This window comes from Cyprinus carpio, unplaced genomic scaffold, assembly GCF_018340385.1.
Source record: "Cyprinus carpio isolate SPL01 unplaced genomic scaffold, ASM1834038v1 S000006767, whole genome shotgun sequence".
Classification (NCBI taxonomy): Eukaryota; Metazoa; Chordata; class Actinopteri; order Cypriniformes; family Cyprinidae; genus Cyprinus; species Cyprinus carpio.
Genome location: NW_024879361.1, coordinates 79,123 through 92,084, shown reverse-complemented (window position 1 = coordinate 92,084; position 12,962 = coordinate 79,123). Strand labels below are relative to the sequence as shown.

The 12,962-nt window shown below is 34.0% G+C and overlaps 2 protein-coding genes across 2 annotated transcripts; one reads left to right on the top strand and one right to left on the bottom strand.

Moving 5' to 3' along the window:
- Nucleotides 1-5,374: 5,374 nt before the first annotated feature.
- On the top strand, nucleotides 5,375-6,751 carry LOC109097435 (small vasohibin binding protein). The gene is made up of 2 exons (XM_042756001.1): nucleotides 5,375-5,734; nucleotides 6,105-6,751. Exons 1-2 carry the CDS (start codon nucleotides 5,624-5,626, stop codon nucleotides 6,189-6,191), a joined length of 198 nt encoding a protein of 65 aa, XP_042611935.1. The 5' UTR covers nucleotides 5,375-5,623; the 3' UTR covers nucleotides 6,192-6,751.
- A 571-nt stretch (nucleotides 6,752-7,322) lies between these two features.
- On the bottom strand, nucleotides 7,323-11,073 carry LOC109097434 (F-box only protein 2-like). Its single transcript, XM_042756000.1, has 6 exons — nucleotides 10,930-11,073; nucleotides 10,355-10,421; nucleotides 9,824-9,950; nucleotides 9,553-9,648; nucleotides 9,334-9,472; nucleotides 7,323-7,834 (listed from the first exon to the last, which is right to left on the bottom strand). The coding sequence occupies exons 2-6, from the start codon at nucleotides 10,389-10,391 to the stop codon at nucleotides 7,700-7,702; spliced, it is 534 nt and encodes a 177-aa protein (XP_042611934.1). The 5' UTR covers nucleotides 10,392-10,421; nucleotides 10,930-11,073; the 3' UTR covers nucleotides 7,323-7,699.
- Between the last annotated feature and the right edge of the window lie 1,889 nt (nucleotides 11,074-12,962).

Below are 12,962 nucleotides of genomic sequence, written 5' to 3'. Positions count from 1 at the left end.
AGTAATGCTCCTGCTCCTGATGTCTCTGGATGTTTATGGGCAGGTCAGAAAGGTCCTGATGCTTTCAGTTGAGGTGGACCCAAAAATGCAGAACTGTTTTAATGTGGTTTGCTGCGTTTATTGCGCGTGATTACAACAACCATTATGCACATCGACAAAAAATGCTTCCACCCTACGGCTAACCCACAAACTGGTGCACTCATTTCCTCTCCATCCTTCACCAGTGCAACAATGCCACTGTTTTTGCTGGACGTATCTGCTGGTCAGAGGCATTACAGGTGTGAAAAAAGAGGCCTCAGTTTGCCATTCAGTTTGGGCATCATTCATTCTGGAGGTTATTTTTAGTGCTGAAAAGTTCATTGTGGGGCTACGTTTCTTTGGCAGCCCGTAGAGGTTTTCGAGCCAGCACTGGATGCTGCAGTGGCTAAGGTCTTATGTGTAAGTGACAGCAATATGAAATGTTTATTAAAGACTGCTTCCTTTCCTCTTTATTTTTAACTTGAGTTGCTCATCTATATTCAAATTGTTGACAGCCGTGGTGGGTGTTCCAGATTTTGCACATAAGGGTGTCTTTTCTGTTCTGTTCTAGAACTTAAACAGGCTTTATATACCTGTTTAAAATTCAGACACACCTACTGCTTCTTTATTATTAAGATTACACTCTTTGGATTATAGTAAAGTCATCAAAGCTAAGAAATGTATGGAAGCATGCAAAGAAATAAATGCTTATACAGTTCTCATACATTTGGTAGAGTCAATCAATCAATCAATCAATCAATCAATAGTTTAAAAATATAAATTACAAAGTATTTACAAAATGTTTTTAATCAAAACCAATATTTTAAAACATTTAATTTAATTCAATATCCTTAATATATAGTAATTAGTCATATATATATATATATATATATATATATATATATATATATATATATATATATATATATATATATAGTAATATTTAAATGAATATTTGAAAAAATATGATTTAACAATTAGGTAAAATGTACAAAATTTTAAAATGTAACTTTTTAGGTATTTTTAAATATTAATGTTTAAAGGGGTCATCGATGCTACATGCACTTTTACAAGTTGTTTGAACTGAAATGTGTGTTGGCAGTGTGTGTACACAACCACCCTATAGTGATAAAAAGCCAACTAGGTTTTTTTTTTATTTTTATTTATTTTATTTTTTTTGGTTTATCTACTAAAATCTTTACTCCTTTCTCAAATCGAGCAGATCTCAGATGCCTGTCTGTGTGCATCTATCTTCCCGTGAATCATTTGCGATACGGCTTTGCCTACAGAAAAAGTGAGTATAAGGTTTTTTTTTAATGAATCTTTGCAAATGCCTTTCCTAATAATGTGCTAATTAGCAAGTTTCACGATGAATGCGGCTAAAGCAGTCTCTCAGAGAGCAGCTCGGAAGAGAGGGGCGGGGTCAGCAGAGCTCATTAACACATTTAAAGGAAAGGAAATGCTTACAAAAACGGCTTGCTCTGAAAAGAGCTGTTTTTGACGGTAAAAAAATTGTTGTTTTTACACTACCATTGAGAAATTTTAACCAAACTATGTTACAGACGTTTCATTAAGACCCTAAAGAATCATTTCAACTTGTGGTAGATGGGCATGCGATGACCCCTTTAATATTTATTTTCTTTAAATAGTTTTTTAAATATTTAATTTAAAAAAAAAAAATTATTATTATTTGTAAATATTTATTTATTTTAATTGTATCCAAAGGCTTAAGCAAATACATAAAATAAAATGTAAAATTTAACATGGATTATGTATGCCTTTAAATTATGTGTATACTATGTATGTGTGTGTGTGTGTGTGTGTGTGTGTGTGTGTAGGAGGAGACCGGGTATGCGGTTGTAACACTTTTGTTTCAGCATCTGTAACTTGCTGATTTTTTTAGCTAGAGTGCTTAAACTTTTACACAAAACACCCACATTTGCTCACTACAAAAGGCACCAATTCAAACCTCTGCAAGTTAAAATTATATAAATATTTCCTTAGTCAGATAAATTCCCCTTTCAGAACTATCACGTCCGTAACGGAGAAAATTGAAATAAAATTTATATTTTATGTTTTGTGAATGGCCAACCCTTCTCAATTCGGCAGATATTGTTGCTTCTGGTTTGTGCATTGTAAATCACAGAAAGTCTACAAAATATGTTGTCTTCCAGAAACTTGTGTCTTTTTTGTCACATCCGTAACGCATGTGTATGTCCCTCATCTAAAAACTAAATCACGTTTATTGACGGATACTTTTATGGTGTCTGGACTCTATTTTTAGGGGTTTAGAAAAATATAAAGAGATGGTTCAATATATTGCTAATGAATACATTTTATGTGAATTTATATTTTAGGTTTTGACTGCGAATGTCACTTCCTTAACGCTGGAATTGCCCACATATTTTTTTTTAATTAAATAATAATTTTTTTATTTACATTTGGTACATTTTATGCATTTGAGAATAAGTCTTTACATAAAAAAGTATCAAATGTGTCCAAACTTTTGTAGTGTGCAAAAGCTGTAGGCCTACAGTGTTTAGATCACAACAGTTTCAAATTATACCCTTTATGTAGGCCTGCACAAGCTGCTTTCCACTGCTATCTTGACTCATTACCTCTGTAGATGTAATCCCATCATGCATCTGTCTGATGAACTGCGCTCTAGAGTGAAAGAATGTCTCGATAACAGACAAATTACTTTGAGTTACTGCTCCAGTCAATGAGGTGTGCTGGAATTAGGGAAGAACACACGGTCAAGAGCAGTGGGCAAAGCTCCTCAGTCTTATGCATCTGACAACAATCTGCCGTCACAGGCTCACGGCACCCCTCCCGACCCACCGCATTCAGTTTGTTCAGGCTGGCTTTCCGCAGACTGTGGCAGTGGCTCATGGGAACTCCCTCGTGCATGCCAGCTTTTCCTAGGGCGCTAAAGGTCGGGTTAAGACTGAGTGGAAAATCTGTCGGAGGGGGTCTGTTGCATTTAGGATCAGTTGTTCTTCCTTGGATATTATTACAGAGCGAGTGCTCTCCTGTGTTGGGGAAGGAATCCAGGAAAACACATCGGAATGTGCCATGATAAATTTCATGTGGCACAGCGGTGCCAAAGGGCATAAACTTGAGGACAGCTATATGAGTGTATAGTGAGGGTTCGTAAAAATACAGCATCATATATGGTCAAAACTGAAGTAAACCCATCAATGACACACATGTCTTGTTTTGGGGCATTTTTACAATTATACAGGTCTTCTGTTACTCTGATGACACGATCCAAACGGGATAGTTTATAGTCTCTTTGACATTTTTATGCCTCATCAGGTTCTGCCAGGTATCGGATTAACCAATATTTACGTAAATGATGATCTGTAGGCCTTCGCCGAGAGCTTTTAGCAGTTTTTTCCTAGGTGGTCCATTGGTGTCTGACAGCCTGACACCTCTACATACAGTTTTCTGTTGTTCTGGTGACATATGAGTGTTTTTGTCGTCTGATACATGAGGATAACAATAACTGCGAGCGCAGCATTTGTGACAGGCCTGCTCTGGGAGGAAAAAAAATATGCTTTAAAAAGAACAAACTGAGCTTTTGAATTATTTCACGCAAGTAATTTAATAAAAACACTGGAATACATTTAAATTCCAAAGTGGCAGGGAGGTAAAAACTAGAGTGAAATGTTTTTATTACTAGTTCTGAATGATTTAGCACTTTCAGGGCTGGTATGTAAGAAATATATATGCAAAAGTTTGGTCTCTAGATACTGAAGTAACTCAGTCTGTCCAGCTGTTACAGAATAAAAAATAACCTATGGTTAATGTAATGTAATACACACAAACAAGGTAAATTAATGAACTGAAATACCATAAATCAAGTGTTCGCAAAAGTATCAAGCGGTCTCAATCTTCAATAGCTGTATAAGAGCGTCCTCTTGTGTTTGCCTTTAGTTTTGCAAGCAACAAATGCTGGAAAAAAAAAAAAGAAACTATTATTATGACAGTGTACGTTATATCCGTTTATATTTTATAAAGGTTTTCATGGATTTTTTTTTTGCAACGCTTCATTGTTTCATATAATAAGAGAGACCGGGGCTAGTTGTCACACACTTTCCAGCCGATTATACAACACCAATGCATTTTCAGTGTTATTACAACTAAAAAGGAATTTTAGTAATTTAGTAATTTAAAGTGAAATAAAATAAATTAAATTAATTGTGCGTAAATAGGCTACCTTTTAGTTCCCGTCGATCCCATCTGAACGCAACGTTAATAGGAACCTTCTAGCAAAGAATTATACAACACCAGAAGACGCCTACTAGCTAAACCCTACAAACCCTAAAACCTACTGCCTTACAACTAAAAGGAAGTCGAACCGGAAGTTGAAGTCGGCCGCGTGCCGCCATCTTGTAGCATTTCACCTGCTGTTGTAGCATCCCATTGACTCCCATTCATTTTTGTCACTTTGGACAGCGAATAACTTTTACATAAGGCGTTTTTAAAGACTCCATTTGTCCGTTTTTTTATTTATTTCTCAAGATACACGACAATGTAATAAAAGGGCTCCATCACGTTCTATGTTACATTATGGCCCCGTAGAAACAGTTTTTGTAGTAGGCCGATTGCGTCATAACCACTCGACGCTCTGTCGCACAGTAGAGAAATGACCGTACAGAGAAGAAAGGCCTTCGATAAAGAAGACTACTGTCGTTACAATTTTAAAATACTATACAAATCCGGTACTTACTCCTTCATTCACTCACTGCCAAAGAACACCCCGCAAACTCCTGTGCAGTTTGCACAGCCTTTTTATTGCTTTCGCTTGTTTGTATTTCTTATAGTCTTCACGTACAACATATGTTAATAATATAAGACCAAATTAATAATTTAACCACTATTGAATCTTTTTATTTCTTAAGAGCTACTCTAATGAACAGATATTTCTTATAGTCTTCACGGATTGAGTTTGTTGTGCGATAATGGATAACGTTAGTCATTTCTGACAAGGTTTAATGTTACGAGCTATGCTAATGAACAGAAAGGTATGGATGGATATTCTGAAAAAAAGTGAATTACACTTAGTTCTAAATTAATCAGAAATAATAACGAAAATGACTTTTCTCTTATAGTGTTATTTAATAAACGATTCCAGCTGTTTTAAAATGACAAAAAAACCCACGGATTGCTAGTTCGTGGGAATGAGAAAAACTGTGTACATTTAAAAAGAAAAAGAGACTAAAACGATTAAAATAATAGAAATAAATATAATTTAGATATATATCAGTGAATAAATAGTACATGTACAGTGCTAAAATGAGTAGACTTTTTCTAAACTATTTTCTTTCTTTCTTTTTTTTTGACATTTATAATAGTTCTTCACAGTATAAATTGTCTTTATACGAGAAACTATATACATGCTTTTAAATTTGAGGATGAAAGTCCCTTATACATTATTAAGATGATAGTAGACGGTGCATTATTAAATGTATATGTGGCATCTAAAAGATTGAAAATCTCTGATGCACTGTACATTATACTGTTATCTGTTTAAATGTGTGGCTTCAGTAACCGGTTTTTATTTCAGTGAAATTATAATCTGGACTCATATTTGCCTAAAATGGAGCCAGCTTGTCGAAAAGACAAACAGAAGCAGCACACACCGACCCGTGGAGACAGAACCAAACAGAAATCAGCCCAGCAGGAGCTAAAGCAGAGACAAAGAGCCGAGGTCACATTGCATTTTGCATTTATTTGATCCAAAAAAAAAAAAAACAGTCATATTTGTGAAATATTATTACCATTTCAAATAACTGTTTATGCATTTACTTTAAAATGTAGTTTATTCCTGTGATGCAAAGCTGAATTTTCAGCATTACTCCAGTCTTCAGTGTGACATGATCCTTCAGATCATGTAACCGTCTGTACAAAGTTGCATGATCAGTATGATCAATTACTCATTTACTTGCATTTTTTAATTTCACTTTGTCATTTCTTTATTTTAAATGTTAAAAATCCTCAAATTTAGTTTATTTCCATTTCATTTCAATTCAGATCAATTCATCTCAGTTTGTTTGTTCTCTGTTTTTGGTGTGTTACAGATTTATGCCCTGAACAAAGTCATGACTGAACTTGAACAGCAGCAGTTTGAGGCCTTTTGCAAGCAGATGCAATCACAAGCCGAATGAGAAAAACTCATGCCAGGGCACACATACACAGGTTATGGTTATGTCATGATGTTACTTATATTTTTTTGTATTATTGTACAACATTTGATAATCATCCGTTTCAGCCCTTGACATTTAAACCAAAATGTATTTGCTGGAGACTGATACACACACACACACTACTTGAATCTGAGTGTGCAATCACATCGTAAAAGTTGGTCAGTGTGTACAAAACCAAAAATATCATAATACATTATATTTATCAGAGCATCTCCCTATGAAAAGACATTCACTGTTCAGTTTTATATTGACTGTCATTGTTAATTATGATGTTTTATATGACATTATTGTCCTGAACAAGTATGATTGCACAAAGCTATTTTAGACTATTTGTGACCTGTTGACTGAAGGAAATTAAGATACAGTTGTTACTCTTTTGATTTATGATTAATTTATTTTGTGATGTGACATACTTTAATAAAAGTTAATGTTCTTTTGACCACAGTCGGTTTTGAACAGATTAGTTTTTAATTAAAATTTGGTTATTAAAAGTCATCTCTTGAATAAAAAATATAAAATGATTTCCTTCTCTGAGCCTTATTTTCCTGCATCCCACAGTCAGTATATGCTGATATAAGGATCAATGAATTCTGAAAAACGAAATGCATCACTGTTTCCACAGAAAATATTAAGCAGCACAAATGTTTTCAACATTGATAATAATAAGACATGTTTGCTGAGCATCAAATCAGCATATTAGAATGATTTTTCTGAAGGATCGTGTGACACTGAAGACTGGAATAATGATGCCAAAAATTCAGCTTTGCATCACAGGAATAAATGACATTTTAAAACATATTCAAATAGAAAACAGTGTAATAATAAATTGTGATAATACTTCAAAATATTACACTTTTACTGCATTTCTGATTAAATAAATGCAGCCTTGGTGAGCGTAACAGATTTCTTTCAAAAACATTAAAACTCCCCCCAACCCTAAACTTCTCAATGGTAGTTCAAATACAGTCTTCATCTGACCTGAACTTGTTCGCTTGCAGTAAGATGAAAAAGGCCAAGTCATAAAAACGCAAATGTTTCAGTGCAAAACTATAAATGCAATATATTGTTTGATGAAGGAAGGTCTAAAACAGATCATGTTTTGACACTCCTTTTATTTAAGTGTGCATGATACAGACCTATTTTTATTGCATATCACATTAGGAGATTATGCTAATTGAAGATCTAATGCATATAGAAACTTCATTAGAAGTGCATTGTTAATGTAAGCTAACTAAATGCATAGCTTGCAGGGGCATAACGAGGTAGTTAGTGGTTGAACAGAAATACCTCTAAAAAAACTAAAATTCTAATCTGATAACATGCTTTTTAAGGCCAAGCATTACATGTACAGCTTCAGCTGTATATTTAGTTACTATTACACCTAGAGCAGTATCTGCAAAACTAAAAGCAAGGTGCGAGAAAATACATCTGGTCCTTTTTAATCAATCATAATTTTGTCTAATTGGTGTTTAGAGATCTACTGTAACAGAGCTTCCAGTCACTCTCACTCCAAACCAGCCCTTCCAATACTTGGTGTCTTGACCGCCGTGTGCAAAAGAGATGAAGCGAAGGCCCGGACCATAATCTGTGAATGTGTGGCTCACCTATAACAGAAGTATAAGTTTGCATGATCAAAGCTGAGATAGCAGTTTGCATCTCTTTTGATTTTTAGTGGTGTCAAATGATTAATTGCATCGCCAAAAAAGTTTTTGTTTACATAATAAATGTGTGTGTATTGTGTAGATTTCACACATGCATGTATACATTTCAGAAAAAAAAATAATGTTTATATATTAAAAATATTTATATGTTGTATAAATTATATGAATATGATTATAGACATGTAAATACATGTAAACAAAGTATATACTGTATGTGTGTATTTAATATGCACAGTACACACACAGTATTATGTAAACAAAAACTTTTAATTTGGATGCGATTAATCGTTTGATGGCACTAGTTTGTTTTTTATTTCCCTATTTAGTTCTTCACCTGTAAAACCTGACACACACAGTGTTGCAATACAAATTATTCATCACCCTTGACCTGCAAGGCATTTTGCTGTCAAGAAAATTTTATGAAAACAATTCAACAAAGGCATCGGTAAACTATGAGAAAAAATTTATCAATGCACACTTGAGTAATTCTGAGAAAATACAATTTATGAATAATGACCAAAAAAAAAAACATCTATTTGGCTCTAAACATTCATGTACAAAATTATTAAACCCCCAAAAATCAAATTTGGTAACCAATCTTTTGTTCTTTATAACCTCCAATAAACTCTGTGAGTGCTTTGAAGCGTCTGTCACCTGTCTACTGCAATCTTGGCCCATTCTTTATGATATGGTGCTTTTTCTTTAACAACCTCAAAGGTTTTCTGGTACAACATGTTTTAATCTTAGGAATAAGGCTGCCAGCTTTGTCCATAGGAACTTTAAGTGTCTAGGTAAGCTTTATATTACCATAGACTTTCTGATGTAATAAAACTATTTATTTTCTATAGCTTTTGTGAGCACTCTGTTGACTACTCAAATTAAGCAGATGCAAGCTCAAACTAATTCTGTTTTCTAATAGAGTTTCTAAAGTCTTAATTGTGTTTTAAGACAATTTGGTTTTCTATCATACAAATAAGTGACTTTAAAACAGCAATGTTGAATAAGGGTTGAATAATTATGACAGTAGTTTTATAAAAAAAAAAAAAATCAGCAACTTTTGATAAATTCTGGACCTTCAGAAAAACTTGTATTTGTAAAAGTACTACAGTCTAAAGTGTAGATAGATACAGTTGCTTCATTCCTATAAGTGCACATCTTGAAATATTACTAATAATATAAAGTTTGTTTACTTTTTCAAAAGTTTTCAAAGCAAAAAGATGTGAATCAAGACCTGAAGTTGGATGTTTGTACAATTATACTAAAAGGATGTTTACTTACTAAAAAATTCTAAATCAGAAGGCATGTGGTAGATTGTGTAGAACAGATTTTTCAGTAGAGTTTTGATCATTTAGATACCTTGCAAATACAATACAATAGGCTGTATAGGGTTAAAGGTTAAGTGGGTGTGTTATGCAAAACTGGACTGGATTCTGCACTCATACCTGTTTCCAAGAGCAGTCGTCAGAGTCGGGGTCAAGGGTCACTTCATCTGGCTTAAATTCTTCTATGACCTCTAGGTTTTCATCAAGCAGAGTCACAGTGAGCATATAAATGCATCCACAGTCTGCTCGGCTACAGAACCTACATTCAAAAGAAATGACTGAATGGGCAACATGACAAAACAAAACTTGTGCCATTAAGTCCATATCATCAAGGCTTACCAGTCCTCCACATTGACCGCTGGCTGTGCAATATCTAAATTTTCAGGGTCGTAACCCTCTGCCAGCAGGTCAATCACTTGTCGTTTCATACACAGCCTGGAACAGAGCAGAAATAGACACTGAAACACCCAGATATACAAATGATGAATGAAGACATGTTAAAACACAAGCAGGGAGTGTGAAAGACAGAGACAAGGATCCTTTTTCACCAAGAAAAAACAGCCTTATTTTCCCCACCCTCATCTGTTCGGGCTACTATTCAATCCCTTACTCGAAAGAGGTGCAGAAGTATTTAGTGATTGATTCGTCATTGAAAGTGTGTCCACAGTCCTCCGGCATGTCCTCTGTCCGCCATTGATCGCCTCCATTCTCTGTCAGCTCCCAATGTTCCAGATCCTCTGATGAAGATACAAGTTTTCCAGATATCAATGTGCCTGAAGTGCATTTTACTGCTCTGATCATTTTATTTAACAAAAGGAGAGCCAATGAGATGCAAATTAGTTCATCTTTAACTATTACTTCATCTAAACAGCATTTTTATTTATTTTTATTATTATTATTATTTTGTGTTATGCATGCAGTTAACTTAACTACATACTGATTAACTATGGAATTATTTTACTTTCAAAAATGCATTTAGCAGATGAATTTTCAGCATCATTACTCAAGGTTTCAGTAAACCTTGAGTAAACATAAACAAACACCATTAACATTATAAATGACTTTGTCACTTCTGATTACTTTTATGCATCTTTGCTTATCAAATATGACCTTTTGAATGGTAGTGTAAATGTCGACTTACCATATCCATTAGGATTTTTTAAGAGGTTTCCAGGCATTTTGTTGAATCTGAGAGATGTCTGCTTTTCCTGTGAGAAATACAGATAAAATAGTGTTCACAGTGACCCTTTCAACTAATAACTTCAACTGTTCATTGCCATGACTTTGAACCAGCTGTCCTTTTTAACATTCATACGCCTGATATCGATTCCTTTTCCCAGGATCCTGCAGCAGATCTCGAGCGTTTTACTCCTTTCAGGATGTCCATCACCAGGAAACCATTGTGATAAATTAAAGCCCATTATCAATGCAATGCTAAAGCTGACATAGTTCCCCAGAACGTATTAACATGAAATTATGAGTCATATAGTACAAAAATGCTGCCGTGAGGTTTATTTCATTCTGGACTGACTTGCCCTGTAACGTTAGCTCTAGCTTAGCCCTTTGCAGTGAGCTGACTCATGTTTCTTGCTGTACAGCTGTTTAGCGCAAGGATGAGCTCTTTGCGCACAGATAAAGTAAATGCATCACAGAACACACATAAAAAAGCAACACATTGTATAAATTGTATTATAAATTGTATATAATAGTACTTACAGTGAGAGGAGTAGAGTCAGTCGAGAATGCGTTTGGAGATGGGCGGAGCTTCCTGTAATATGATCTCTGCAGACTTTCTTTGGTTGGCAGAATGAGGCACACGAGTCTTCCTGCATCAGCAGCTGTATTCACCGCTGACACTGTGTGTGTTAACAGACTTGTCTCAATTCTATTAACATCATTCACAAACATAAATTTAGTGTGTGTGTGTGTGTGCGTGTGTGCGATTTTATGGAAACCATGTCAAAAGTCCCACTATAGCTTATAGCCAAGAAAGTGCGTAAAGCGTGATCCCTTCATAATCACTTAAACACTGTCACTCAAGTTCTTCGTGATCTCACAAAGTTCCGTGAAATCATTAAAGCTCTACACTGCTTTAGCGAGAGTGCTTGAACAAACTCAACACTGAACAAAGCAAGCGCCAACGTTAAGTGGATCCTAATTTAAACGCCTCTGATTGGCCATTGTGTTCATTAAATCAACAGATATGTCTGGGATTGGCTACATTGCTAGATGCTGCAAAACCACGTTGTAAATAGAAACCTATAAAATTATATACACACACACACACACACACACACACACACACACACACACACACACACATATATATTATTTGCTATCATGCTATCAATCATACATATATATATATATATATATATATATACATATATATATATATATACATATACCTATATATACATATATATACATATATATATATATATATATAATATCTATATATATATATATATATATATAACATATATATAAATATATAGATATACATATGTGTGTGTGTGTGTGGTGTGTGTGTATGTATATAAATTACAAACACCTATGCATGTATACATTTAAGAAAAATATGTTATGTTTAATATATTAAATATATTTTATATTAATATAAAATATAAGAATATAATAAATACATGTAAATACATGTAAATATTTTCAGAAATATATGCTGTATGTGTGTGTATTTATATATACATTATAAAATATACACAGTACACACACATATAGTATGTAAACAAAAACTTTTATTTTGGATGCGATTAATCGCGATTAATCATTTGACCAGCACTAATATATATATATATATCTATATATATATCATATATATATAATATATATATATCTTATATATATATATAATATATATATACGTTTTTTTAGTACGTCAAATAGTCATTTTCAACAAAATGACTATTTGTGACGTCTGTACCACAAAACCTAATCTTAAATGTCAAATTACGATTTAGACATAATCTGAAATCTGAATAAATAAACTTTCCATTGATGTATGGTTTGTTAGGATTGAACAACATTTGGCTTGATACAATTATTTGAATATCTGGAATCTGAGGGTGCAAAAAAAAAAAAAAATTTCTTAGCAATTCATATTACTTATATTTACGATAGGAAATTTACTAAATATCTTCATGGAACATGATCATCACTTAATATACTAATAATTTTTGGCATAAAAGAAAAATCAATAATTTTGACCCATACAATGTACTTTTGGCTATTGCTACAAATATACCCCTGCAACCCTGAGACTGTTTTGGTCGCTAGGGTCACATTTACATTCTCTCAAGGTGAAATACCTTCTGAGGGTTAAATAGGGATAGATGTAACAATTTGTCATGAATTTGTATACTCCATGCCAAGAAGGGTCAGAGCAGTATACCTAAAATTATGGAGGACATATAGAGTACTAGAATGTTACACATTTGTTGAATTTAAAGATAGGGTAGGGGATTTTGGAGAGGCTAGCAATAGCAAGCTAGCTTTGAAAGCATAAGCTTCCACCCTCCCTGCAAATCACTCTCCGAAGCCACGCCTCCTCCAAAACACATGAACGTGCACGTGCAGAGCAGAGGCTAACCAGCAACACGATGAGAGACTGAGATGGTGGAGGGTTGAATAAATAATATTATAATATTAATGCCTTCCATTCTGACTTGGTCTGCAATAGCGTAATGGAGCATGCAAATACATATGTTGACAGGCAGCCTATCGTTGTCCTC